The 25,869-nt window shown below is 41.2% G+C and overlaps 1 protein-coding gene across 2 annotated transcripts in view; it reads right to left on the bottom strand.

Moving 5' to 3' along the window:
* The window catches only part of RPRD1B (regulation of nuclear pre-mRNA domain containing 1B), a 52,737-nt gene continuing 26,868 nt past the window's right edge, over positions 1 to 25,869 (bottom strand). The window contains exons 6-7 of one of the 2 annotated variants that reach the window (XM_077873128.1): positions 22,039 to 22,214; positions 1 to 2,615 (exon numbers count right to left, since the gene is read on the bottom strand). In XM_077873128.1, the coding sequence (XP_077729254.1) occupies positions 2,466 to 2,615; positions 22,039 to 22,214 (326 nt within the window). In that variant the 3' untranslated portion in view covers positions 1 to 2,465. Of the gene's footprint in view, positions 2,616 to 7,401; positions 7,626 to 22,038; positions 22,215 to 25,869 lie in introns of those variants that run through there. The other variant, XM_077873129.1, reaches the window with a different exon arrangement.

The following is a 25,869-nucleotide window of genomic DNA, read 5'->3' as shown; positions in this document are numbered from 1 at the left end:
TGTCGTTCAACAACACCATCTTTATTCAAAAATATATATCTATGAGACATTTCAGAATATACTGCTGCCACCAATGACAGCCTATACTTCTAAATAAAGTCCTAAATTAATATACAAATTTAAGCTTTAAAAATATTCTTTAAGAAAAACAAAACAAAACAAAAGAAGAATGAAGACTTTCTGAGGAATATGACCTAAAGGAAAGGTCCTTTGAGGCCTATGGATGCCCCAAGTAAAGAAAACACACAACACAAAACCACCCACCCCACCCCACCCGATCACCTCATACATACAAGGAGAAGGTTCACTTAAATTAAACAAATGAAGTAATAGCACACCTGGGGAGGATACGGGGAGAATTAAAATTTAAAAAACAAAAGCATTTCATTAAAAAACACAACAAAACAAAAAACCCAAAACTAACTTCCTTATAGGAAGTCCACTAGTAACAGGGGTTAGGAGGCCAACTCATTCATTTACATAATTGCTACAGTTTCATTTCTTGCTCTTGCTGTAATAATTATGCACCAATTGCTGGTCAAACTCAATCAGATAAAACATAGCAGTGGGCGAAATCCATTATGTCATAACATTTTCATCTAGCTGATAGAAGCAAATATCTACTATACCCCTTTGATTCATGGCTAGTAACATTTTGCTTCCTTGGTGAAAGCACAGAGAATGTCCAAGATGGGTCTATTCCAAAACAAGCGCTCATGTGTAGGACTAAAGCAGCACGCCATATGGGGAGGGGGTATATGTGCAGAAACAGCAAATATTAGAATTGATCTTTCGATTTTAGAAAAGTCACCTACTGCCCTATGGCCTCTGGGAAGAAAAACTTTGTAGAGACTCATTAATTCAATAATGACAGGACAACAGGCAGTGTCAATAAGCAAACACACAGTCTGTATTCAAATCCAAAAAACAGCTTAAATGCTACTTACTATGTTCTACAGAGAGTTAAACTGAACACCTGCTACGACTTTTCATCCTTTTTGCTTCATGGCAGGCAGGAGAGCTTCTTAAAGGAAAGCCTGCCACACGTTTAAAACACAGGCTATGTTTCAACATGTTTAACATGTAAGATTACAAGTAATTGGCTTTTTGGTAATCCTGAAAATAACTCAAAATAATGGAGATTCTGAAGCCCCCACCACTGAATTCCTTTTTACAGCTTCTGGATTTCAGCCTCTGGGCTCTGACTCCTAGTATACTATTTGGGCGAACTGTTTTCTGCCCTTTCCAATGTCAAAAATAAGCCTGCCAAATCAGAGTGATTTCCAGTCAGCAGGCCTAACCTTCACTAAAAGCAAGGTAAAAATCCTCTCAAACTACATTATATAGTCATAATGTCAGCTGGCATGATAGTGGAATTAAAACCCAAAATTAAAATCCGTGACTTACCCCCTTCCTCTGCCCGAGCTATTCAGTCACAGCTGATCAGAGTACTTCTCCTCCCCCGGGCACAAGGCCAGGCGCAGTGGCCAGTGGCAGAAACTGACAAACAGAGTGTCATATTCTCAAGGGACATGTTCATGTTTACTCACCATACTGTAGACATGCGCCCAGTGAAGGAAAGGAGTGTGAGCCCTACTCCCCAAGAGACATGGGTTGAAAAAGCAACACCTGTGCAGAGCCCAGACTCGGTAGCTTTTGGGGTCCACCAGTGCCATTTCTAACAACCGCCTTCACAACCGATTTGGGCCAAAAGATCATGTTTTTAGGAACGTTTTCTCAGACAGTGGGTTGTTCGTAGGAACCTGAAGTAAGTAACTTATTTTTAACTCATGCCTGTGATCCCTGTTACTCTTGTTTCTCAACTACAACTTCATGTCCCAGATCAGCTGTGAATCTAATTGCTAGATTCCCTAGTCAGCTTATAAAACAAACACACCTCACCTCTGACTACACGTCACTGGAAGTAAGGAAAAGGAAGGATGAGATTTGGCAAACTCTTTATGGCAAAGCTGCTTGACAGTTGTGCCTCCAACCTTTGGGGTGGATGGTAGCCAGGAAAGTCAATGACACCAGAGCAAGTCCTTCAGTGGAGGCCTGTACTGAACTTGAACAAGGCCAGCTCAGAAAAGCTGCTGCTTTCGTGACACAATGCTGTCCTAAGCGACAAGATTCTTCTGAAAGCTTCCAGAAGTACACATGATTTTCGTAACTTCTTGGGTGTAAAGAGAGAGCTAAGAATGGAAAACCAACAGGGACATGAACACATGAAGTGGGAGTTTGTATTCCTTCCAAATATGAACCTAAATGACTCCACTCGCCACTGTTTTGAATTGTGCTCAACAAAGAGAGGACGGAGAGGAGAATCAGGGTCTGTGGTTCTTTCTTGAGGCTGCAGGACCAGGATGAAGGAGGGACAGAACCTGGGGCCACAAGGTTATTTCCAACCATGACTTGCCCTCTTCTTTCTGTTGGTAGAGATGGGAATCTGGGGCATGACACCTGTCCTAGTCAGTCGAAAACAGGTCACCAGCAGAGGGCAGGGGGGCCAAGCCTCCTGTGACGTTGGGCAGCAATGAGAGGTCTGGCAAGCTCTGAATATGGGACTTCAGTTCCTTGCGGACCTGGGTTACCCGAGCAAGCTTCTGTTTATATTCCTAAGGAGACAAAGAGAAGACAATGCAGTTAAGTCTGTAGGTGCTGGTCAGGCTTAAAGAGCCAATACAGATACTCTCAGCTTCTTGCTCTATTTCTTCCCACCAAACCACTCCTCCCCTTTCCAGCTAAACTACAATGCTGGGGTTCTCAAAAGGAAAAAAACCCTTGACATAAAAAAGGAAAGCAGAATTCAATACTGGCAACAGTGAATTAAATGGTATTTAACTTTGCACTTGAGATTGGAAGTAAAAGCAGTGACATTTTGTATTTGCATTCTCTTAAATGGTTCTTATCTATTTCAAAACATAAAATAAAATAGATGCTCAGGCTTTATAATTATCTTGAGGGCTCCACCTAAACATGCCTAGAAAAATTACTATAAAGCTACACAGTCTGTATTAAACTGAGAGTAATGCAGATCTATCACCTATCACAAACAAGCACCGCGGAAGCTCAAAATACCCACTGCCACTACCTATGTCAAGGATTTCCTCGTTCTATACCTGAGCAACTGTGGCAGTCCCGAAAGAGGCCTTCGAGTAGGCTCCCCTCAACACACCAGGCTTATCTTCCAGAAGCCCAGCTTTCATCAAGCTATTTCCTTGAGAAAAAAAGTGTGGCATTGCCCTGTGTCTGTGACTGCTCAGAGCTCAAGGTCTGCTAAGATTAGCTCCTGCCCAAATAGATTTCCCACAGCTTTCTAGCCCCCTACACATAGGCCACTGTCTGAGTGCACCATTTGTTTGGGATTCCGCCCTAGCCTGGAGGGGGACCTTTCTCCCCCGTCTCAGTGAAGTTCTGCCTCCACTTCCCTATCTGCTTCTCCGGGAAAAGCTCTCCTCATCCAGGAGCCTGGGCCCCATCTCCACCTGTTCTGGAGCCCTCCTGTGCATGGAGGTGCATCTGAACCCCCAACAGGCTGCTCTGAGGTGCTCTCTTCATACATGTTAGACTTCTATGCTCCTCTAAAATCTGACTTCCCTGATGACAGGAACTTGGTATACTATTTTCTTTCCTCCCAGCAAAAGGCACCCTTGGTAAGTCTGTATGGAATAACAACCCTGGGACTGGTGAGGTTTGTATATGGCCCCTTTGGGGGCTGGTCTTTTTTTCTCAAGCTGTGTCATACTCCTCAGTCTTTCTGCAAAGACGGAAAGTTCCTGAGGATGGATCTCTGCGATTAATGCCTCTCCTGCAGGAATGTAGGAGAAAGCACTGGGCAATAAGTCAAAGATTTGGGTTAGTTTTGGCTCTCGCTCTAACTTGCTATGTGACTGTGCTCATGATCTCTCTCTTGCTTTCTCCTCACCTTCCTTATCTGAAAGTGAAGGAACTGACCCACCCATAAGATTGTTCTTCAAGTTCTAGATTCCTTCCTACCAAATACCTTCTACACTCTTAAAGAGGCAGAGAGTTTGAGGGTATATGCCTAAGCACTTCTAGAAAGACTGATAAGACAGGGAACAGGTTAAATGAAGAACACTTAGTTCAAGTTGTAAAGACAAAGTCCAAGAAAGTAGTGGGAGAAGAGATACGTAGTATGGGTAGGGAGGCTCTGTGTCCACATCAGTCAAGGCTTCCACCTAAAATGAGAACTGCTCACACAAGCCACTGGATGAATACAGGGGAAGAAAGTAAGCCTTCCTGGCATCCCATTTCTTTCCTTTGTAGACTTAACACAACTAAAATAATGATATATGTAAATTATAAATAATGACTCCTTCATCAAACTAGTGAGCTTCAGGAAGCTAAGACTGGACCCTGCTTTATCCATCATTCACCATGACCAGCAGTGCCCTGTAAACAGCAGGTGTCCAACAGTTGCCCAATAAATTAACAATACTTAAAACATAACATTACAAGCACACATTAAATAATCAGCTTTCATTCTTGAAACTGAAAATTAATTTCACATCTGAGGATCTAAAATGTCAAGGTTCCCTGCACTTCCCTCTGCAACATTTTTCTTCTTTGGTTTTATACACTTCAAGGGAAATTAATAGAGAAGACCAACTCTCTATTACTGAACATGGATTCATTTAATTAACTTCTTCAGAATTCCATGTACATAAAGGGTAAAATATAGTTACTAAACAGTTATTCCTTGCTCCCTGCCCAAATCCTCTGACCAAAGCTGATAGATGAAAGCCACCTTGACTTGGAGCCACCTCTTGGCAACTACAGAGGAATTTGATGGAAAGAATTCCTTAAGAATGGTTTGAAGATCACGTGACCTTTAGTGAGCAGAGCTGGGGTCAGAAATCCAAGGTTCCGCACTCTTGGGTGACCCTCACACTAACTTAGCAAGTCCATCTGAGTTTAAAACAAAAGGCAGTTGATCTCGTTAGATACCACCTTAAGTCAAATAATCTTCTCCCAGGTAATCCTCAAAAGACAAACACACAAACATACATACAAACACACGCAAAACAAAAAACCCATTTGTTCCTGTTTGGGGGGTAGGTTGATTGGGAGAAAGTATCTCATCATGCTCAGGCAGCTATCCTATTCTAAGTATCATCAAAGTAACTTTGTTTTAATTAAGAGAAACATGTTCCTCATTAAAGTCCTCCCTCTGGGCTATTCTGAAGCTGATGGAGCCTGTATATACCTCCTCATGCCCCTGGGTTACTCTTTCCATAGGGATTTCTACTTTCAGAGCAGGTGCATGAGCCTAGGAGGGCACCCACTACAGAAAGGATGAAAGTGGAACTGTCACTGAAAATGATTAAAAAAGCAGAGCGTTTATTTACATTTGCACCCAAAACAATGAAATACTACTTAGGTATAAATCTAACAAAATATGTTCAAGACCCATATGAGGAAAACTACAAAACTCTGATACAAAGAACTAAATAAATGGGAGATATTCCATGTTCATGAATAGGAAGGCTCAATACTGTAAAGATGTCAATTCCTTCCAACTTGATCTATAGATTCAATGCAGTCCCAATCAAAAACACAGTAAACTATTATGTAAATACAAAGTGCTTCTAAGGTTTACATAGAGAAGCAAAAGACTCCAAATAGCCAACACAATATTCAAAGGTCAGACACTACTTGACTCCAAGGCTTACTATAAAGCTACAGTAATCAAGACAATGTAATACTTGCCCAAAGAATAGATAAATAGATCAATGCAACAGAACAGAGTCTAGAAACAGACCCACATAAATATAGTCAACTGATCCCTGACAAAGGAGCAAAGACAACACAATGGAGAAAAGATAGTATTTTCAACAAAAAAGTTGGAACTGGATACCCACATGCAAAAAACCAAATCTAGACACAGATCTTACACTCTTTACAAAAATTAACTCAAAATAAATCACAGACCTAAATCGAAAACACAGAGCTATAAAACTCCTAGAAGACAGCAGAAGTAGATCTAGATGATCTTTGGTTTGGTGATAACTTTTAGGATACTATACCAAAGACCTGATCCATGAAAGAACACCTAAGCTCAATTGCACTGAAATGAAAACTTTTCTGCTCTGCAAAAGACACTGTTAACAGAATGAAAAGACAAGGCAGAGTGGGAGAGAATGTTTGCAAAGGACATCTGGTATCAGAGAAATGCAAATTAAAACTAGATACCACCACACATCTGTTAGAATGACTAAAATCTGGAACACTGACACCACCAAATGTTGACAAGGATGTGGTGCAAGAGGAACTCACATACATTCTGGTGGGGATGCAAAATGGTACAACTCTTCTGGAAGACAGTTTGGTGGTTTCTTACAAAACTAAGCATACTCTACCAACTGATCCAGCAATCATGCTCATTAATATTTATACAAAGGAGTAAAAGCTTATGCCACACAAAAACCTACACTTGAATGTTTACAGCAGCATTACTCATAACTACCAAAACCTGAAAGTAACCAAGAAGCTTAGTAGGTGAATGGGCTAATAAATTTAGGTATATCCAAACAACAATTACACAGCATTAAAAAGAAGGGAGATAGCAAGTCATGAAAAGACATGGTGAAATGTTAAATGCACATTATTAAATGAAAGAAGCCAATTTGAGAAGGCCATATACCTGTATGAGCCCAACTATATGGCATTCTGGAGAAGGCAAAACTGTGGAGACAGGGATTAGGGGCATGAATAGGCAGAGCAAAGAGGACTTTCAGGGTAGTGAAAATACTATAATGATGGACACATACCATCATACATTTGTCCAAACCCACAGAATGTACAACACCTAGAGTAAACCCTACAGTATGGACACAGGGTGATTAGGATGTGTCCATGTAGGTTCATCAACGGTAACAAATACACCACATTGGTGGGGGAAGTTGGGAGTGCAGGGGCGGGGGGCATATGAGAAACCTCTGTACCTTCCTATTTTGCTGTGAACCTAAAACCATCCTAAAAAGAGAAGCCAAAAGGTCTAAATGCATCAAACAAGGGTGATTCTAAACATCCAAATACAGATAAAGACTGCCTTGAAAACTGTGAAAACACACACCTGGCCTGGCTGGGACACTTGCATGGCTTAATGCTATGATAAGAGATGAGCAGGTAAGAATTCATGGCAAAATCTCATTAGGTAAAACTGAATAGTAATAAATTTTTAAGTCCCCTATAATAGATTCAGTAGTAACAGACTGATCTCTTACCCTTCTTTTTAATTATTTTTTTTAAAAAATAGATTGTGTTTTCCCAAATAAAGTCATCTATAAATGTCACTGTGGACAAACAAAAAAAAATTGTGATTGAACCCAAACAAAACTATCCCCCAAACACAACTCCAACTCTCACTTGCCTTCGAGTTCTCTCGCTGCCAGGCTCCCCTGGTTGGGCGGCAGCACTTCCTCACTAGCTGCCTTTCCACAGTTTTTCTCTTTGGTTCTGGTCAGGTAGAGGAGACAGATCATGAAAACCCAAGAATCTTTCTTCTCAACCTACCAGTTTGTCTTCTAACCAAAGTTCGGTCCACAAGCTCTGCAGCTACAAGGTAACAAACTGTGCCCTCAGCAGAAATCCGGCTTCTTTTCCTGATATCACAAAAATCAACGTGATGAGACCTGTTCACAATCCTCCAACTCATTTAAGTACACTATATCCTACAACCTCTTTAGTACACCAAGCACCACACTCAGCTAGAGAAATGATGTGGCAAGGTGGTCACACGCTCCTTGTTTAAAATACCTTACATGTGTGTGCAATAGAGGACTATGCCTCTAACATGCTATCCTGCCTGGAACAGGAATATATAAGATCAGGACCTGTATGACTTCTAGCAGTAGGAGAACAGCTGCAGCATTCCTGCTCGTCAGCTTTCTCTCTCTCTCTCTCTCTCTCAATCACAACTCACCGGGTCTCTTTTCTGTACCCCATCTTCAGATATTTGCCTTTTCCCTACTACCTATCTTTAGAGGAGACAAGGCAAATCCAAGGGGTCCTGAAGCTCCCTCTTCCTTTCCTGATTATGCATAATTTATACCCGCTGGTGGAAGAGGCAAAGTGGGCTGGGCTGCCATTCAGCTGCATGCATCTACTGCAGCAAGAGCCGTGGAGAGCCATGAAACAGGTGAAGATTCTATTAGACTTGCTGCCACTACCCTCTGTTTCAGGATCCTGGAGGGGAGGGGAGGATGTGGGCACCTGTGATAAACTGCCTGGGTTTATTTGACTGCCAAGAAATGTTTAAAACACAGAGGGTGAGGCCCAGTGTGCAGTTCTGAGATAATGCCTAGGATTTATGCTTCTGGCAAAGCTCTGGAACCTTGCCTCACAGACGCTCTGATGCAGTAGAAAACGTGTCCAACACCCCCTGCTTCCTGTGGATTCAGCTGACGCTGTACGAACACAGACAATCATGGAGCACTAAGACAACTGGCTAAAGGGAGCAAGGCTTCCACATTCTTTGCCTTTTTTGGTTAGGAGCAGCAGGAAAGACCTGATATGCTGCAGATGAGTTCTGAGATAAGAGGGTTAGAAATGACAGGGACTGCATTGCCGTGACCTTTCTACAGGAATTTCATTTTCAAAACAAAATTATAAGCTTCTCCTCTAAGCAACTCCTATAAGAAATACTGATCAAAATGTAAACGTTGTCTATTTTTTCTGGCTAGAAAATTTACATAAAAAAATTAACATAAAAAAAATTATGTTAGAGGGATGCCAGGGTTGCTCAGTGGTTGAGCATTTACCTTCAGCTCAAGGCATGATCCTGGAGTCTCAGGATCGAGTCCCACATTGGACTCCCTGTGGCGAGCCCACTTCTCCTTCTGCCTAAGTTTCTGCCTCTCTCTCTCTGTATCTCTCATGAATAAATAAAATCGTTTTAAAAAAAAAGAAGAAAAGAAAAATTGTTAGAAATAATACCACTGGCAGGGGCTTGATTTGATGAGACAAGATTTCTAGTATCAAGACCCACGTTTTCCTTTATCTTGCCCTGTTGTGCTATAGGACATATGGTATATAAAATATCACCCACTGCTTGGCTACTCCCAATTAAGAGTCATAAAGGGTTATTACACACGAAACAGTTTATGAAGGGCCCTGTTTTAAAGGTGACCTGCCATACTGAATTTAAGTCAAAGGACTGCTTAATCTCATGAAGGCTGAGAGCCAAACAGAAAGGGGAAGCTGACTCTCACCCTAAAATTATTTAACACCCCAAGTCAGCCCCCTTCATCCTGCCAGGAGGCTTATTACTTCTCGCCACTAAAGCACACAGGATCTACACTTAGAAATCATAGCCTCACTTAAACCACAATTAATGTACTTCTCTTTCTTTTGTTTTTTAGGGAAAATATATAAATCTTCCGACTGAAAATAAGAATAGCACTTCTAAGTTCTCTTCAAAGATCTTTGCAGGAACAAAAAAACCATCACTGATCTGCACCTCTCCCCCAGCAGGCTCCATGCTCCCGTGGAACTCAGTGGCAGCTGAAACATTTCAGAATGATACATTTTAGGGTGTCACAGCAAGGCTGGAGCTGCTGAGTAAGACGCTGGGGAAGATAGGAGAAAAGGAGGAAGTTGTGGCTCGAGCTCCAGTGCTCAGGGCCTCTTAGCTCCATTACTAAACCCGTAAGAAAGGTAAACACAAAGTATTTCCCAGAACGGAAAATGACAAAATGGCTACAATTAGAGGAATGTTCTCAGGGCAATCCAACCCATCCACTGGAGGAGTCAAATGGGACGGGGCTTTGTAAGCTTGGAATTATACCACAAAGTGTCTTCAGGATGTTTTTCTCCCTAGAAGACCCTCTACACAAAAGGTTTAAGGGAGCTTCTACTGCTGCAGCAAAAACTCCCTTCTGACAGGGATTTGCAGAAAAGAAGAAAAAGATGGTGTCTGTACAAAATTAAATAAAAATGATACTAACAAAAAAAGTCAATTTTAGGACTGGACAGATTTTCAAACTTCATAAAACTAAATATGTACAATTTAACAGATATCCATAAAATGCTTTAAAAAGAGATTTATTTTGGGGCACCTGGGTGGCTCAGTCAGTTAAGTGTCTGACTCTTGATCTTGGCTCAGGTCTTGATCTCACGGTCATGAGTTTGAGCCCAGCATTGGGCTCCACGCTGTGCGTGGAGCCTAATTAACAGAGAGGAGGAAAAAAAAAAGAGATAGAGATTTATTTTAAAAATGTATCTGGGTCCTCCGAATATGCTTATATTTATGCCATGGGTCCCTCATTATATAAAAACAGGTAAAAACCATGCTACTAAAGTACAAGAACTATTTATGATTTATAGTAAGTATTTTTTTTTAGGGGCACCTGGGTGGCTCAATTAGTTCAGCGTCCAACTCTTGATTTTGGCTCAGGTCATGATCTCAGGGTTGTGAGATCGAGCACCACATTTGGCTCCATGCTGAGTATGGAGACAGCTTAGGATTTTCCCTCTCCCTCTCCCTCTGCCCCTCCCCTCCATTTGAGCAAACAAAATAAACAAAATAAGCGTTTTTTTTTTTTAAGTCAAATGTTAAAAATTTTAAGTTTTATTTTTTAAAAATCTTAAGTTTTATGCAAGTAACAAAGCCCCCCAAAACTTGCTTCCTTAACAACCATTTTCATGGAAAACTAGGTTACGGATGTTGCACAAACATGAGATGCACGCCTTCCTATGGTTTCTCCTTCTGAGCCAAATACTGACAGAGTCAAGCCTTCCTGGAGGGCAGCTGAGAAGCAAAGGGTAGAAAGGTAAAGGGCACTTTCCACACAGAATAATGTTAGGTGATATTGATTATAATTTTAAGTGCCAGAAGGTCTGCTTGGGGCAAGGCAGCCTGAAGGTTACTGTGCTGCATATGGATACGGTTTTCTCTGCAAGCAATAAAAAGACCATTTCTTTCCATAAGCAAAAAATAAAAAAATAAAAGGAAGGAAATATGTTTCCTGGTTCCTCCAAAAGACTGAGGATATGTCACATCTCTCCCACCAGAGAGAGGTTGCTGTGATAGAACAGAAAACACGAAGTCGGAAAATCCAAGTTCAAATCCTACTCTACCACTTGCCTGTGGTGCACCATATGACTTCACCTTGCTGAGAGCTAAGCATCCTTACATTTAAGATGGGAATGGAAACTATGCCTCACCATGGGGTGATGCCAGATTTGAATGAGACCAGGCATGTGCTATAAACTGTTCAGTGTGAAATCAGCAGATCCAAAGGCAAGAGGAACCATCACCACCACTCCCATGTTTATTGTTTTATAAGCAGTCCTTAGTCTTCCTGATTTGCATGCTAAGAAAAGGCATGCAGAATTGAAGAAAAAGAGAAGTGTTAATGGAATACAAAGATCTTTCTTCATACAAGTCATCTGAGTATGTCCTGAAAGTTTAACACCTTTATTAGAAACTGGTTTGAGTAAATGAAAGAGCCTCCGGGCGCCTGGGTGGCTCCATCGTTAAGCATCTGACTTCAGCTCAGGTCATGATCTTGGGGTCCTGGGATGGAGCCCCACATTGGGCTGCTCTGTACTCAGAGAGTCTGTTTCTCTCTCTCCCTTTGCTTCTCTTCTCTTCGTGCTCAGGCTCTTTTTTCTTCTCTAAGAAAATAAAATCTTAAAAAAAAAAAAAAAGCCCCCCAACCTCCAAGACCATGATAAAAAGTCACAAAGTTTTATAACTAGGTAATACCACAGCCTAGTCCCATCAATCTAAAGGCCAAGAGAGAGGAAAAAATTTGTCTAAGCAGTAAAGCCTAGATCTCATGGTAGTATCACCATTTTGAAAGGAATCTCATCAAAAATATAGTCTGACCTAGCCTAGAGATGAACCAAACTGCAATCATACCAGCCACCTGAGATCAGGACACTCTGCCAAGCATTAGTATAAGGTTAGGGATGAAAGAGTAACAACTCAGACAGGACTTTATGGTCTGGTCAGGGAAGTAATCAAATCATCCATAAACAGGATAACCATGTGGTGCTCTGAAGGAAAAAGACAGGGAGATAGGCCAGTACAAAAGGAACAGAGGAGAAACCTGGTTTTATGGGGTAAAGATGGGGGTAGGGTCTTGCAGAAATACTGTTTGATGTGGAATATAAATGATGAAATAGGAATCAACAAGGTGAGGGTAACCAGTGGGAAGGAAAGGCGGTAGAGTGTTCTAAGCAGAGGGAACAGCATATTTTGTAAAGTTGGGAGACCAAAAAGGCCAGCACAGACAAAATGCAATGGAACATGACAAGAGATATGGCTGATGAGGTCAGCAGAGGCAAGCCATGGGCCAGGGCATGGAGCCTGTGGCAGGAACATGCAAGGATCTGGGCTTATATTCCAGGAATAGGGGAAGCCATTTAAATGTTTACACAGGGAAATGACCTGCTCAGAGCTACATTTTGAAAAAAACCACGGAGTTGCCATGTGAAGAAAGAGTTACAAAACATAGGAACAAATTGCAGGTGGTCTGCAAAGAGGCTAGTACAGGCAAGCAGGGGAGAGGTGGTGGCAGTGGCGGCTAAGGTGATAGGCATAGAGAAAGAGATGTAGAGAAGGGACTGAGGTGATGAAAATCACAAGGGCTTGCTGACCACTCAGATGGAGCACTCAGGCAACAGGAGGCTGTCTGCCAGAGGTGTGGCACAGGGGCTGAGGAGGAGACTGGAACAGGAGGAGGCTGGACTGACCCATCTGGGAGGTGGGACAAAGAGGGAGCAGTGTCAGATGAGCTCTGGAGTCTGCTTCTGAAGAATGGCAACGCCATTCTCCAAGACAGGGAAAAAAAAGGAAAGGAAAGGTTGGAAGAAGAGGATGGTTTATTTTGGTCATATGATATGTGAGGTGTCTGTGGAAATAAGATATATAGGTCTGAAGCACAAGGAAGGGTCTGGGCTAAAAATCTAGATTTAAGCCACTGGCACACAGGTGGTGGCTGAAGCCACTTCGAGTGTGTCACACAAGGACAGAATGAGAAAAAGTCTAAAATACCAATATTTACAGGGTGAGGATGGAAAAAAGCTTACTAGGGACACACACAAAATAAAACTGGAACAGCAAGGGTGGTATACAGAAAGCAGAGAAGGAAAACACATAAAGGGTAATGAATAGTATTACGAGCTACAGAGAGGACCACAAAGAGAAAAGGAAACAAGGGGGTGGGGTGGGGGGATTAGTATCTTGGCTTTTGAGTCCAGACCAGTAGTGGCAGAGTCTGAAGATACCCACTGCAGGAGAATGTAGATATGCATGCCAAGCTGCAGTGGGTTCAGAAGTAAAGGCAGCGAGAGAAAATGGGGTAATTAAAAAGGGACAGTGGTAGTGGTGGGGGTGTGCTCACGTGAATGCTGTTCTGTTCAATATTAAAAAGGCAAAGCATGCTGCCTGAGAAGGGCACCTGTAGCCAGTCTACTGAAGAATTCTTGCACAGAAAGGACATAACGTGCCCCTGAAGGCTCCATGTGATAAAGAAAGGCAGATTCTAACAACTTCAGGTTAGACAAGTGTTAGGACCTGCTTGCCCCAGGTGAGGATAACACTGCTGTTTCATAAATGAAAACCACAATAATGATAAAAGGCTGCAAGGACCACTGGTCTCAGCAGAGAAAGCCAGAAAAAGCCTGGAATGGGGACTACAGATCATCATCACTGAATCATAACTGAGGTAAATGATATCCATGGGAATAACTCCTAGCAAGTCTATGCCTCACAGAACAGAAACACGATGGGCAAAATAAAAGGACCCAGAAAAGCACCAAATACATCATACCAGACATTTTGAAGAAAAAGCAGACTAAGTCCATTAATCACTATCCAAACCCCAAGAATGCTCAAGAAGGCTGCTGGTAAATTTCTGTTGTTTGAAATTGCAAAGTTACTCTGCTTCAAGTTCTCCAAGTATCTTATGTCCATACTTTTTCCTAAAGATGTTTAAGAAATCTGAATAAGGGAGAAAAGCAAATTATGAGACTTGCAAAATCATAATGACAGCTAGTACCTTCACCTCCCACATTAAGCAGGCCACACCATTGGGAGCTCATGGGCTTCGTTTGCACAGGTTCCATTTTGACTCCTGATTACAATTATGAACACTTTTACTCTAATAATAGAAAAAGACTTTCTAATCTTATTTCAAGTCCTATATTTTATAAAGATAAAAACAAAAAGTCAGAGATGAAACTTCCAAGATTACAAAGTATGATACAATCCAATTGTACTTTCTACAAAAATTGCAACTTGAAGTGGGTGAAGGCCTACCTTAACACTAGTAGGAACATTCCTAAAGACTAAATAGATCTCTGCTCAAAATGACATGTATCCATTCGGTCACAGATATTTAGACACTAGAGCTCAAATTTCTGTAATCTGAACCTGCTCTCAAAGTGATGCTCAATCAAGTCAGTGTTAGAAGAAGTAGCTGCTATTTTCCACAGCTGTTTCAAATGTAAACAGATAACTTAAAACCTAGAAGAGAGCCCCATTTGTCTAATGAAACTATTCAATGCTCATTTCTTCACAAAACAATGATTAATCCTTAACTTGGGGATGGATATCTGTATGTCCTATCTCCAAAACTCTATTAAGTGACAGAATGCTGAAGATGCTTTGAAGAGCAAGAACTCCTAAGGCAGGAATGAATGCTAGTGGCAAAGACATTGAAATGTATATAAACTCTAGCATACTTAAAGATAAGCAGACATCTACACATACACACAGAATCCATTTTTGGAAATTTACAGGAAAGAATTAATCCAAACTGGAGGTTAGCCCAAAGTAAAACAAAACGAAACAAAACAACAAAACCAAAAACACTAAAAACCAAAAACGCTCAATAAAAATAATCACTGATTATCCAACTATAGGTGTTCAAGCAACCATTTAAAATGTTTACATAGGTTTCTGTTAATAAGAGAAAATGATCATATAAAGTTAAAAAAAAGCATAACAAAATTATCTATGTATTATGATCACTTTAATTTTAAAACTGGAGAAAAAATAAAATAAAATAAAATAAAAATAAAACTGGAGAAAAAAGGCACCAGAATAGCTCAGTAGATTGGTGCATCCTGCTCTTAGTTTTGGCTTGGGTCATGCTCTCAGGGTTGTGGCAGTGAGCCTTGTGTCAGGCTCCACACCATCTACTTGTTCTTCTCCCTCTGCTCCTCCTCTGGTAGCTCACTCTCTTTCTCCTCTCATTCAAATAAATAAATACAATCTCTTTTTAAAAAAATAATAACTACAATTGGAGGAAAAAATAAAGGAAACATAACCAAAATGAAGTTTTCTCTGGGTAGTGAGATTATCATTTTTTTTAACTTATTTTTTAAGTTTCTCTGTAATGTGTTTGTAATCAGAAAAACAGAAATAAAGAAAGAACTAATGGTTGAATAAGAATGAATGTTCTGGCAGGCAAGCAATGACAAGGGGCCCAGATGCTGTTTTCACTTAACATGTATATGTACTTTATAAATATGAAAAATTAGTGATACACACACTGGCCTAAACTCAATGGAACTATTTTAGAAAACAGGAGGAACTAAAAAAAAAAAAAAAGAAAGAAAACAGGAGGAACTGCCAAAAGTTGGGCTATAAACATGGAAACAATGCTATGACTAAATGTATGGAATTCTGGCTGGGAGAACCTTGAAATCACGTCACTTCTTTAATATGAAGTCTCAAATGTTGGCAAACCATGCCCTTAGGTCACCAAGTATGTGAAGTACATTATAATGATTATAATGTGGTATTTTCCTCTGGGATGAAAAAAGATGAACAAACATCAAAGTTTTCACATTGTAACATAAAAAGAATACACATATGAGTACCTACCCAAACACACACACACAAGCACGCACACAAACACTCTCACAGATAGAAAAGCTCTGGCTGCAAATCTAATCTGAGTGTTAAGGGCTGGCAGCAACTGAAAAGAATGGAAAGACTTAAAAGACGCAGCCTCTAAACTCGGAATTACTTGTAGAACCACACAATTCAAGAAAAGTCCCCAACTACTGGAAGGAAACTAGTACATGGAGGTTCCCATATCAAAGCAGGGGTGAAAAAGCCATGGGCAAGCCATGGGTTGCTGTGTAGGGAAGGATGTGATTATGAACCCTCCATGGTGTCACTTGAGCACTGTAAGCAGACCGACCTTTTCAACAATGGCTGGGAATAAGCCTGTGGTGCTGATAGCACTGTTAGTCTAGGGAGGAAAAGAATCATTTGCTAAGGAAGGCCAGTGAGTGTAGAGGTCTGTAAGCAGGTGGGGCCCGGCTAAGCAGGGCCTCTAAACTCCCAGAATACTATAGATGTTCACTAGTGTCAGGAGTCAGGAGATTAGGGTTCTGGTCCTTGCTGACTTCCTCTATAACTCTGAACTGCTCAGACACTTTGAACTTTGTTTTCTCATCTAAAATGAGGATTAGATCACCTGCTCCCCTCTGCCCTTATTGGAATGGACAATGAGATACTGGCTTTGAACATCATGGGAAAAAGAAGAATCTACTCCAAAGCTGACAAAAATGGAGCTATCTCCATCTATTGCCTATCCCATTATTGAAATAAATGCTTCTAACCATCTGCACCCTGCAGGGAGGGGGACGAGGTTGCCAAAAACAACAGACGGCCATCAGTTTGGTTTAGTACCTCCTCAGCTACAGCCAAAGAATTTCTCAAGTTGTTATAACTAAAGTGTAAATAGAAATATGAAGAGTCACAAGGCGATGTCAGATCCTGGGACATTTCCCCCTTCCCAGCTGTACTGTCTGAACTGGAAGGTTCTACTCTGGAGTATTCATTACAGCCAAGAAGGAGGCGCCAAGCTGTGGAGAAACAGCAGCACCCTCAAGTTCAGTGAGTCAGTCACCCCTCACCTCCCCAGAGCATGCACAATCACAGCCAGGAGGGTACTTAGAACCTCAGTGGCAGTCAGCTGTCCCAAACCTTAGAAAGGTCTTCTCAGAGGCCACTCTGAAATGCTTCATGCAAGTATTTTAATCCCCCTACATAAGATGGCATTTTTCTAAAACAAGGTTCTTGGGGATTGTTGAAATGATTCAACTTTGGCTACTCTTCTGTGTAGGATGTCTTCCGGCTGTTGACCCGATGGAATCAAATTTAAAATAAAACAACAAGGAAAACACAAACCTGGTGGAAAGTTACCAGATGTCTGCCTTGGATTCTATTCCTGGTCTGTGGCAAACTCCCTTCTCTGGATCTGAGTTTCTTCACCAACTTGTAAGTCAGACTCTGTGATGTCTAAGGTTCTATCCAGCTAAATGATCCGTGTTGGTGACTTACCCAGACAACCAAGCCTCAATGTGCCACTTCATTTTGAGTGAAGAGTGAAGCTGTCATGGCTGTGCCTTGGTGCCTTTGCTTAGCACACATGTGTCTGTATGCATGCTTTGTAAACATGGGAGTATACACACCTACTACAAGGTGGCATACACTACTACCTCTTCTGTGGTCCCTGATACTTATGACACCTTAATAGGTCCTTTGTAATGTCAAATGCAGCAATAAGTGGGCCTCTAACATGCTTTTTAAAAATCTGCAGTAGAAATTTAAAAAAATCTAATAGAAAAAAATCTTGTGTTCATGGATTGGAAGACTTGAGATTATTAAAATGGCAATAGTTCCCAAAGCAATCTAGAGATTCAGTACAATTCCTGTGAAAGTTCCAATGACTTTTTTTTTTTTCCAGAAATGACAGCCGAACACCATGATGTGAATGAAAATAACTGGGTATTAAGGGTAGTAAAACTGCGAGTACCTGCTCCTTTTTGACTTTTTTTCTCCAATGCTTGTACAAATAGATCTGTAGTCCTCCCCTCGGTCCCTCCCCTATCCCCCACATGCCCTGATCACTCAGATGGAACATATCTACATCATGCTTTATCCAAACTGACAAGACAGGAACTCCAACCAACCCATTCTTATTATGGCTTATGAGCTTCTAACAGACAACTGGGGTAATAGCCACCTCTGCCTATTAGAAACCTTCCATTTGCTCTAAAAACTGAAGTTTGGAGGCTTTTCTGGTACCTTTGGCCTTTACCTTTTTGAATTAACCTTTTGTACCCTCCGCACTTCTTAACCACCTCTAGGCTGCCATTTGCTTCCTTCCACATGCCCTCTTTCCCATTTCTAGGTTTTTGCATGTTTGTGATGAAAGCATTGCCAACAGTTTTGAAGCAGCCCCCTTCTAACCTTGCCTGGAGTTTAAGCAAAAGGTGGTAGGCCAATGGCAATTATAACATCCAGAAACAGAAGCAACAAACAAACAAGTAAACAAAACAAAATAAAACCCCATCATCTCAAAATGAATCGTAATTCTACTTAAAAGGAAAAAAAAAGCACAAATGAAAAAACCCATAGGAGTTTCTATGAAAAGTCACCTTTCTTTACCACATATTAAATCAAATTTGTCAAACCACTTTTCATGCAACCTAAAAAACCAAAAAACAAAAAAATATCATCTTCATAGAAAAAGATTACACTGACTGATGTAATTTCATGCAGAAAACAAGTATTTATTGAGAAACAGTTATGTTCCTGGCACTGAAAGGGCATAAGACCATGTAGGCTAGCAGACTTTGGAAGACCTGCTGAAGGTATTACGGTGTTCAGAAACTGCCGATATGTTTAATAATTCTCTCATATTTTAAATAAACTTTTGACCAAATTAGTGTTATTAACATGTGCTTTTTCTCCAGGTCTATTTCAACTTAGAGTGAGCTAGAATATTCTCCTTACTTTCTTCTCACATGCTAAACTCCCCGTTCACTGCTGTTTCTTCCCCCACTAGAGTGTAAGCTCCTTGATCACACATCTTGCTCATCTTTGGACATCTTCTGAGTGACAAAGGCTTTGCTGACTTTATTTATGAATAAATAAGCAGCTTCTCGGGGATCCCTGGGTGGCTCAGTGGTTTGGCGACTGCCTTCGGCCCGGCGCGTGGTCCTGGAGGCCCGGGATCGAGTCCCGCATCGGGCTCCTGCGTGGAGCTGGCTTCTCCCTCTGCCTGTGTCTCTGCCTCTCTCTATCAGTCTGTGTCTCTCATGAATAAATAAGTAAAATCTTAAAAAAAAAAAAAAAAAAAAGGCAGCTTCTTAAAGAGCACGGAGCCTATCCCATTGGAGGACTGTGGCACTTCCCTCCCACCCCTTTTTTTTTTTTTTTTTTAATTTTTATTTATTCATGATAGGCACACAGTGAGAGAGAGAGAGGCAGAGACACAGGCAGAGGGAGAAGCAGGCTCCATGCACCGGGAGCCCGACGTGGGATTCGATCCCGGATCTCCCGGATCGTGCCCTGGGCCAAAGGCAGGCGCCAAACCGCTGCGCCACGGGATCCCCCTCCCACCCCTTCTTTTGTCTGTCTTCACTCATTTGTCTGTTCTAGTTTGGCTTTTCCATTTATAAACATATTTCTCTTCCTCAACTGCTATTTCCTTTTACAAAAAGGCTTGCCTTCCAGGAAGTTTGCAATTGACCTTAAACCACAATCAGAGTTGCCAACTGTCTCCTTAATCTACATTATGGACCATCCCCTGGTTTGGTTTCATGTTCACCGCTATGTTTATGCCACCATGACTTCCTTGAGGGCAGAACACAATCTTTCTCTGTGAGCTGAAACTGCTTCTCCTACATACCAGTGTCTGAATCATCTTTGGCTCTGAATCATCATATTCCCTACCCCAAAGCTTAGGAGTCACCCAGAAATCTAACATAAGATTCATAAGTGAAAGACAAAAAGGTATGCTTGTTACATGAAGGAAGAGGTGAACAAAGAAAGAAAGAAAGAAAGAGGACAGAAAGAAAGAAAAGAAAGATGGACAGAAAGACAGATAGACTTCATGTGTTAACAAATTCGAACTTTGGGAAGAAAACAGACTCTCAAGCAAATCATTACATTTCCAGAGTTCTAAGAATTGCATGCTCATACATTAATGGCAATGAAAGGATTAAAAAATAAAAGATTTCATTTACATTCTGATATAGCAATTTTAAAACAAGGACTGCCAGTGTTAAAAAAATGAATGCTGAAGAGATAAATATACTTGATACACAGCCCTCATCAATAAGACTTTGAGGATTTGGAGTAATTCATACTGGTAACGCATCATCTTTCAAGTGGCATATACTTTGCAAGTTTTGCCATCACCGTAAGGGTATGGTGGAAGTAAGACCAGTCTGTTATGGAATGTGAGAGAAAAATTATAGATTCTAGAGAGCAGACTAGTCACATTTTTAGCAAACATGAGTAAAGAACTAAAGCCAGCTCTTAACATTTTATGTTGTATTCAGTCATTTGATTTTTTTAATTAAGCAAATTTAGCTTCATTTTGAAGCTAATGGTTTTGTTCAAGTGGCTAAGAGACTTGGTTTTTGAGGGAAAAAAGGACCTTTATTTAGCTGAGAATCTGTACTTTCCAGTGATGGGAGCCTCCTGATTCTTAAGCAATGGAATCCCAAAGCCCAGATGAGCAGAGGAATCTGGACTGGAAAGCTACAGAACAGACCCAAATCTCTGATCCATCTCTCTGCTTAATGACCCTTCATGACATCTTGCAAACCACTAGTTCTACAGAAACCAGAATCATCCCCCAAGAAACATAGGGAGGCAAGTGCAACTGTGAGGAAGGGAAATAAACAAAGAGTTAATCCACTCTACCAACCCAATCTCCTTCTCAAAGACTCTGTCCTCTATGGTTGCTTGCCACGTTCCACCCAACAGCTGCTCATGATAATCAATGTCTGACAGATCAGAGAAAGCCCTAATGTGTCGCCAAGGGGCAGTTCAACAGATGGCATGGTGACTTACAACCAGAATCATTAATTACACTCTCTTATTAGTCCCGGGGCACAGTGCTGAGAATGCTTCCTCAGTGAAAGATGAGCATTTCAGATAAATGACCGTCTGGTACTGCCTGTGAAACTCCCTTTAGGATTTCTGGTCAGTGTTGATTTCTAAATCGAAGCCATACTACTTTCACAGCCATTTCCCATCTTCCACTTCCAGGCTGGCTTATGAAGTTGCCTGTACCACCACCCAGCCCTGCTCCTGTAATCACTGCAGGTAAGGACAGCATCAAAAGTACCCTCATTCTCTGCCCTCAAGTCAGTGACTGTGTGGAAAAGCAAACACCATCATCTCAGCCATAGGACTAGCTCTGTTTCCCCTCTCTCTGTACCAGAGAATGTGTTTCTTGTGTGCTGGAGTGGGGAAGGGGGAGTATCCCCTGCCTCCCTTATCCACTCTGGTGTTTCTTATATGTAACTGATTCTCAGCTCAAACTGTCCTCACCCTTGAAACCACTAGCAGCTTGGGGCAAACAAAGCTTCCCAAATGTCCACTCTGCTGGATGTGTTATGCAAGCACTGATATTGAACCACCACATACTTAAAAAAGAAGCCAAATAAATGCATGGCGAGAAACTAGTTCTAAAGCCCATCCCTAAGGGCATTCAGACTGATGTCAATTCAGGGTAGAAATCGGTTCCTTCTCAACAATTTGAGAACTGGACTCCCTACACATTACTGTGAAATTCTACAACTGACTGCAAAGCTTATAAGCAGACTACTGGCCTTAACCATGGATATAAGTCAAAAATAAATCTCAATATAATCTAAAAGAAAGACAATTTTAAGTATTTTCCAAATACTACCAAATACACATACTTTGGTTTTGTCAATCACCTGGTCTTTTTGAACCTCAACTACAATTTTTTTTAATGTGATTTCAAACAGAAGTAATCAAGATACTAAATGCTTTAGGATTTCATTGTTTCTTGCATTCCAGTTTATTCTTTCTTGGACACAAAAATGTGACTTCAATTTTCAACTCGGTTCAAATAATTACAGTATCTGATAGATGTTATCATCTCATAAATTTTTTAAAAGACAAAAAGATGTGTCAGTGAAAGCACAGTGAAAACCTCCTACTGTGGACTACAGGGAGGGAAACTTGGGGAGTCTGGGTCGGTCTCACCGTGTACTCACTTCTAGTTTTTTCTCCTTTTCTGACAAAACATCTTTCTGGTTCTGGGTGTACTCCACCAGCATCCGAGCCAGCTGGCGCCGATCTTCCAGTTCTGCCGCCAGACGCCCGTTATATTCTGCTAGTAACAGACATGCTTCATCTACCGTTTTTGAAAGACGTTCAGCTGCTTCTTTGTCTACGTACAAATGAGACCAAAAAATAGAGACAATATAGAAATCACACAGGCATGATTGCAAACATTTCTGGGGGAGGTTAACAGTTTCTCTCCCAATGTAGAGGGTCCAAGAATAAGCCAGAACCTGTAGACAAACAATGGACTGGCTGACAGAGTAATCCAAAGGCACTCACTCCTGTTAATAAGGCAGGACATCTCTGAATTACCTGAAGTGAGGCAATTATACAAGGAGGGGAATGTTGCAAAGGATTTCTAAATGCCTATTCCTGCAAAAGCTCTACAAATAAAACAGAAAGATATTTAAGGTCATACATGAAATAATTTTTCCTTGCCTCTGAGAATCTCGAAAGCGCTTTCATTTATATTATTTTGTTAAGTATTCTTTGCACATTCTTCCGAAATACAAAAGCAAGCATTCATTTCTTGGGTATGGAAATTAAGACCAAATAAAAGCTATAGGACAGGTTCGATATCCTGCAGTTAGCAGAGGAGTTGGGACTCAAAACTATGTCTCTAAAATGGGCCTAGAAGAGTCTATCCCTTATAAATAAATATCTAAGCCTTGAAACCTGGGGGTGAGCTCTCTTCTTCCATTCAACAAAATAAAGGGCCTCATAATAACAGATAATCTTTCAAATTCTTAAAACATGACCCACAGTAAGAAATACACTTTTATGCGAACACATAAAAAGAAAGCTTCATAAAACAATACTATCCTTATTATGTGCAAAGTGTTCCATCTTCTATTCTTTTTTGTTTTTAATTTTGGTCATTACCAACCAGACTGATTTCACATCTAATTAATGGGTTTTAACTCACTGGGAAAAAAACTGTTGAAGTATCAAAGTATATGAAAGGATATTCTTAAGAAAGGTAAGGTGAACAAGGTGCACTCAACATTAGGAAATGAGAGGAAGGGACAAAAGGATGAGCTGTATTAGAAAAGAACTGATATAATTAATTTCACATGGTTCTGGTGAAATTAGAACTCTGATTTGTATACAGCATTTTAAAAAAGGTCCTTAAGGGTCAAAAGAGTAGATCAGTGTTTTGAAGCCAAGAGCTCTAGGGATTTCCAGTAGCTCTATGGAACAAACTAGAAGGGGGATAGTGATACAGGATGCTGCTCCCTATAAATGTATGTCATCAGAGGTGAGAGACCTCAGCATTCTCATAGGCAATTGGGATTTAAGAATTCCTAACATAGTTTCTCTATTGGACAGTCTGCCTGACTTTCAGACACCTTCTTAATATGAATGTCAGGAGATAAACTGTTGAGAGATCCTAAATTAGGACTGATGCTAAAGATCAGGTTCCTTAGGAGCAGGGAAACAAAAGTATGTTCTTGGTGAAGGAGTTTAAGAGTGAGCTAAAGACAGTACAAAGGGAAGAGACAATCTCAGTCACAGAGAATTAAAGAGGACGGTGAACTTTATTCTTCAAGATTGGTGGTATGGTCTAAGAACAAGGAGCTGGAGTGGTGAGGTTGGTTTTGGCTTTGTCATTGTTTGACTGCATCTCTTTTTTTTCCCCCCAAGTGTGTAATACATTATAATGTTTTGAGTGCCCATGGCAAAAACAGCAGGCGTTTTAGTTTAAAACACTAATTTTATTTTATTTTTTTTTAATTTTTATTTATTTATGATAGTCACAGAGAGAGAGAGAGAGAGAGAGAGAGAGAGAGAGGCAGAGACACAGGCAGAGGGAGAAGCAGGCTCCATGCACCGGGAGCCCGACGTGGGATTCGATCCTGGGTCTCCAGGACCGCGCCCTGGGCCAAAGGCAGGCGCCAAACCGCTGCGCCATCCAGGGATCCCTAAAACACTAATTTTAAAGATTAAAAGAAAAAAATCAATTCTCACCCTCTAAGTTGTACAAGGGAGATAATTCCTTCACACAAATAATTACGACCCAGAAAAATAACTGTGATCGTTTTAGGATCTACTAAAAAAAAATGCAGTCAAAACACAGCAGTTAGATGCCTACTCCAAAGAACTTACCTGTGGCTATCCTCCATGCCCAGTTACACAGGCCACTGGCTGTGAGTCTCTTTGGCCAGCGCTCTATTTGTGCACGAGCATTCCATTCCCTCTTGCTTACTCCAAGATCCTGTTTCTGTGACTGTCCCTTGTGCTTCCCCACACCTCTCAATTTCTTTCTCTTCCTCCACAACCACTATCATCAGGATACAAACATGCTGCTCTACCTTTTGTCCTTATGTCACTCTCTAGCTCCTGCCTCATTTCCCTGCTTCCTTTACAGAACCCTTAAGGAGAACTGACTATACTCCAGGCGCCCACCACCTCTCCAACCACTGCAATTCACCCCCTGCAATCAGACTGCTAGACCCTAAACCTTCCAAGTAACTGAACAAATATGTGGGCTCCCATTATGCGCCCAACACCATTCTAGGATCTCAGAGCAACAGGGAACACAAACGACAAAAATTCTCTGCCCCAAAGGAGTTTACATTCTCAGGTAAGAATAGAAAGAATATAGATAAGAATTCTAGAGAAAAAAAGGCAGAGGAGAAAGCCCGGGGCATTCAGAGGGAAAAATATGATATTAAATGTAGTGGTGAGGGTAGGCTTCACTGGGATGGTATGTAAACCAAGACCTGGAGAAAGTGCGAGAACAAGCCATGTGACTATGTGGGAAAGATCATTCCAAGCAGAGGAACGGCAAGTACCAAGGCCCTAGAAGGGGGAAGTGCCTGGCAAGAAGCCTATGTGACTGGAATGCTCTGAACAGAGGGAGACATGGTCCAACTTCCATTTGGACAGATCACTCTGGTTACTCTGCTTATGTGGAGAACAGAACAATGGCTGGGGGTGGGAGATAAGGAGGAAGCAGGGAGACCAAAGAGGAAATAACTGCAATAATCCAAGTGAAGATGGTGGCAACTTGCACCAGGTGGTAGCAGCAGAAGTGGTGACAATGTTAGATACTGGTGTCAGATACTGGTTTTGGTCCTAATCAACAGGAATTATGAGGGGATCATTTACTGATATGGGGACGACCCTGAGAACAATGAATTTTGGAGAGATGACAAGAAGTTTCGTTTGAGACAGGTCAAGTTTGAAATGCCTTTTGAGATACCCAACTAGTAACACTAAGCAGACTCTCAAGTTGAAGTGAAAAGTCAACAATAGAAGATATAAATTAGGGAGTTATTAGTCTAAATATTATTCAAGAGGAACTGTAAGAGGAACTGTCAGTGAAACTAACTACAGCACTAAGTACTCAACATTAAGAAGTCAAAGAGGAGTGAAGAAAGCAGCAAAGGAGACTAAAGAGCCATTGCCAGAGGAGGAGAGGAAAGCTAGGATAAAGTCCTACTTTCTGCTGCTGCTGCAACAAATCTACCACCAATTCAGTGGCTGAAAATAACACAAATGTATTAACTTAGTATTTAATATCATGGCCTCTTCCTCCATCTTCAAAATGCATCTCTCCAAAGACTGTTTCCAGGGTCCTATTTCCTTCTCTATTGCTCTCCCTCTCAGAAGGGCCCACCTGAATCATCCATGATATTCCTCCCACTTCAAGATCCTTAACATCATCGTATCTAGAAGGTCCCTTCTGCCATGTAAGATCATATACTCATAGGTTCTGGGGATTAGGACAAGGATGGAGGGGTGGGGGTGGCCAGGGG

The sequence above is a fragment of the Canis aureus genome, chromosome 26, assembly GCF_053574225.1.
Source record: "Canis aureus isolate CA01 chromosome 26, VMU_Caureus_v.1.0, whole genome shotgun sequence".
Classification (NCBI taxonomy): domain Eukaryota; kingdom Metazoa; phylum Chordata; class Mammalia; order Carnivora; family Canidae; genus Canis; species Canis aureus.
The sequence above is the reverse complement of the archived record's forward strand: the minus strand, read 5'-3'. Positions and strand labels throughout refer to the sequence as shown.